This window comes from Narcine bancroftii, chromosome 9 (assembly GCF_036971445.1).
Source record: "Narcine bancroftii isolate sNarBan1 chromosome 9, sNarBan1.hap1, whole genome shotgun sequence".
Lineage (NCBI taxonomy): Eukaryota > Metazoa > Chordata > Chondrichthyes > Torpediniformes > Narcinidae > Narcine > Narcine bancroftii.
Genome location: NC_091477.1, coordinates 4,377,512 through 4,380,752, shown reverse-complemented (window position 1 = coordinate 4,380,752; position 3,241 = coordinate 4,377,512). Strand labels below are relative to the sequence as shown.

The following is a 3,241-nucleotide window of genomic DNA, read 5'->3' as shown; positions in this document are numbered from 1 at the left end:
AGGGAACGTGGATATATACTTAATGATGGAAACGTTGCTGAGAAAGATCAGAGGGAGCGGGGCAAGTTCATCGGCTCTTCTCAAAGAGACCTTGACGGTGCTTCCCTCAGTGAATACGTCAGTCCCTCAGTGATATAGCTAACCCTTCCATGATAAGGCTAACCTTCAATTACAGGGTTAACCCCTCAGTGTTCACGGACGTTCATTGACCGCCCCAGTTAGGGGTTGAATGTACGTGAGGATGAAATATAATGGCAATTGTTAACGAACAGGCATGAACTTATTGGGCTCGGTCGACTGGATTTACGACCAGCCAGCGTGACGGGATGGTGGTCTCACCTCGGGGGCTGCTTCAGAAGCGGCTCCTGTGGTCGGCCCCTGGCGCCCCGCTCTTCGTCCCTCGAGCTGGTTGTTCTGCGGAGTGTACGGTTTCAGGAACATAAAGTCACTTTTGGCCGACTCCGGTGTCAGGCACACCTTGTAGCAGTAGGCTTGGGACGGGAGCCTGCAGGCGCCGGCGGCAGAGCCGCTCGGGGCTTCCTTGACGCCGGTCGCCAGCTGGGCATTGACATTGGATTTGCGCCCCACCTCGCCCGAGTCTCTGCCGCTCCCCAGGCAAGGTGTGGAGCAGCACCTTTTCAGCGGGCTGGCCTGTCCGCGCACTCGACCCCGCTGGCACCGGATCAGCGCTAAAACCACGATGGCCACGAGAAAGACGCAGGAAACGGAGCCCAAGGAGATGATCAGGTAAAGGGTCAAGTCGGAGTAAGGCTCCGGTTCGGTGGCGAGTTCGGTCTTGCTGTGAATGAGATTGTCCACGGCCGTTAACACGATGGTGACGGTGGCCGAGAGCGGGGGCACGCCGCTATCCTTGGCCTGGACAAGAAGTCTCTGATGAGTGGAGTCCTTGGCTCCGAACCGCCTCGCCAACCTGATCTCCCCCGTGTGAATCTCCAAACTGAACAAGCCCGGGTCGGTGGCGCGGAGTAACCTGTAGGAGACCCGCGCGTTCTGACCCTGGTCAGCATCCACCGCCGTCACCTTGACCGCCAGCGTGCCCTCCTCCGCCCACCGTGGCACCGTCTCCTCGGCCACCGAGCCTTTCCGAGCCAGCGGCGACACGATCACCGGCCCGTTGTCGTTCTGGTCCACGATGAAGACGTTGACCGTGGTGTTACTGCTGAGCGGCGTGAACCCGGCGTCCTGCGCTTCGATTCGGATCTGGAAACTTTTGAGTTGCTCGTAGTCGAAGGAGCGCAAGGCGAAGACGTTGCCGTTGTCGGAGTTCACCGAGACGTAGCTGGATATAGACATGCCCTGGATCCGGGTTTCCACGAGAGAGTAAAAGAGGTAGGAATTCTGCTTGGAGTCCGGGTCCACGGCGGTGACCGAGCAGATGGAAGCCCCCGGAGGGTTATTCTCGGTGATGTACACGGTGTAGGAGGGTCTGGTGAACCTTGGCGCGTTGTCGTTCACATCGGACACTCTGACGGCGATGGTGGTGTGACTGGAGAGCGAGGGAGTGCCGGTATCCCTCGCCAACACCGTGATGTTGTACTCGTGGACCAGTTCTCGGTCCAGCGGGCCGTCGGTGACCAGGGTGAAATACTTCCTGAAGGACGGCAAGAGTTTGAACGGGAGCCCAGCGCCCAGCCGGCAGTTCACTCTGCCGCCAGCGCCGCTGTCACGGTCGCTCACGCTGATCAGGGCAATGACGGTGCCAGGCGGAGCATCCTCGGGAACCGGGCTGGACAGGGAGGTGAGAGTAACTTGCGGCGCGTTATCGTTCTGGTCCAGAAGCTCCACCATAACGTGGCAGTGAGCCGCCACGGCGTTCGGACCCAGGTCTCTCGCCTGCACCAAGATCTCGTACAGTGGCACTTGCTCGTAATCCAGCACCCCCTTCACCCTCACCTTCCCGGTCTGAGGTTCCACCGTGAACAGCTCCCGCACCCTCTCTTGCGCGTGGCTGCTGAACGAGTAGATGATTCGACCATTGGTCCCTTCGTCTAAATCGGTGGCGTTCAATTGGATGACCAGGGTCCCAGTCGGCGCGTTCTCCCGCAGCCTCACCGTGTAGACGGTCTGGTCGAAGACCGGGAGGTTGTCGTTGGCATCCAGCACCGTGACGGTAATGCGAACGGTGGCGGATTTCTCCGGCGTCCCGCCGTCCACGGCGGTCAGCAGGAGCCGGTGGAGGGCCTGTTGCTCGCGGTCCAGGGGTCTCTCCAGAACGAGTTGGGCCCGCTGACTGCGCTCGCTGCGGGGCTGCACGTCCAGGAGAAAGTGCTCGTTCCGCGACAGCCGGTAAGTGCGCAGAGCATGGGGCCCCACGTCTGGATCCTGTGCGCTCTCCAAGGGAAACCGCGCCCCGGGAGCCGCCGACTCGGTAATCTCCAGCCTGACCTGGTCCCTCGGGAAGCTGGGGGAATTGTCGTTGATGTCCAGAATCTCGATCTCAGCCTGATACAGTTCCAAGGGGTTTTCAATGACCACTTCCAGGTTGAGGAAACAGCTGGGACTGACGCCGCAGAGTTGCTCCCTGTCGATTTTCTCGTTCACGAATAATATCCCGTTCTCCAAGTTCACTTCCAAATACCGCCTCCGAGTACTCGAGACCATCCGGAACCTGCGGGCGGACAGTTCGGCCACGTTCAGCCCAAGATCGCCGGCGATATTCCCCACGAAAGCCCCATGTTTCAATTCCTCGGGAATCGAGTATCGGATCTGTCCGCAAACTCCGTCCATGAGGCGCAGACACAGCCACAGACACGAGAGGAACCCGTTCACAGCGCTGCTGCCATCCGAAACGGCCATGACCACTCCAGAAACCCGGACAGGTCAACTCAAATCTGCTTTTCCCACAAATCTATACAGTAGATTAAAAACTTTACTTTTGGACGTTCAAGTGGACTGGTCAGGCGAGCCGTGTCGATGAGCCCATGTCCTGAGTTCATAGCCCAGCGCCAAGCCGCCCACTCGAAACCCATCTCCCCTCGCCTCTCGCTGTCGCCGGTCCACAGCCCGGGGATGATCGCCCGCACCCTTCACTGGTGTTCTACTGAGCTTCGTGCTGAGACGGAGGGGGTGGGAGAACGGGCTCCCCGCCTCATTGGCGGAACAGCGCTAACTCGCCGCTTCTAAAGGAGGATTGTTAGCACCCCACCCCCCCACCCCCGCCAACCCCGGCGAAGCGCGAAGTGGTTAAGATGCCAAAAGCTTCTGCTCCCCATCGAACCAC

General features: G+C 59.7%; 1 protein-coding gene across 1 annotated transcript; it reads right to left on the bottom strand.

Annotated features, from left to right (window-relative positions):
* Positions 1-303: 303 nt before the first annotated feature.
* Positions 304-2,748, bottom strand: LOC138743503 (protocadherin-10-like). The gene has a single exon (XM_069899002.1). It carries the CDS (start codon positions 2,746-2,748, stop codon positions 304-306), a length of 2,445 nt encoding a protein of 814 aa, XP_069755103.1.
* Between the last annotated feature and the right edge of the window lie 493 nt (positions 2,749-3,241).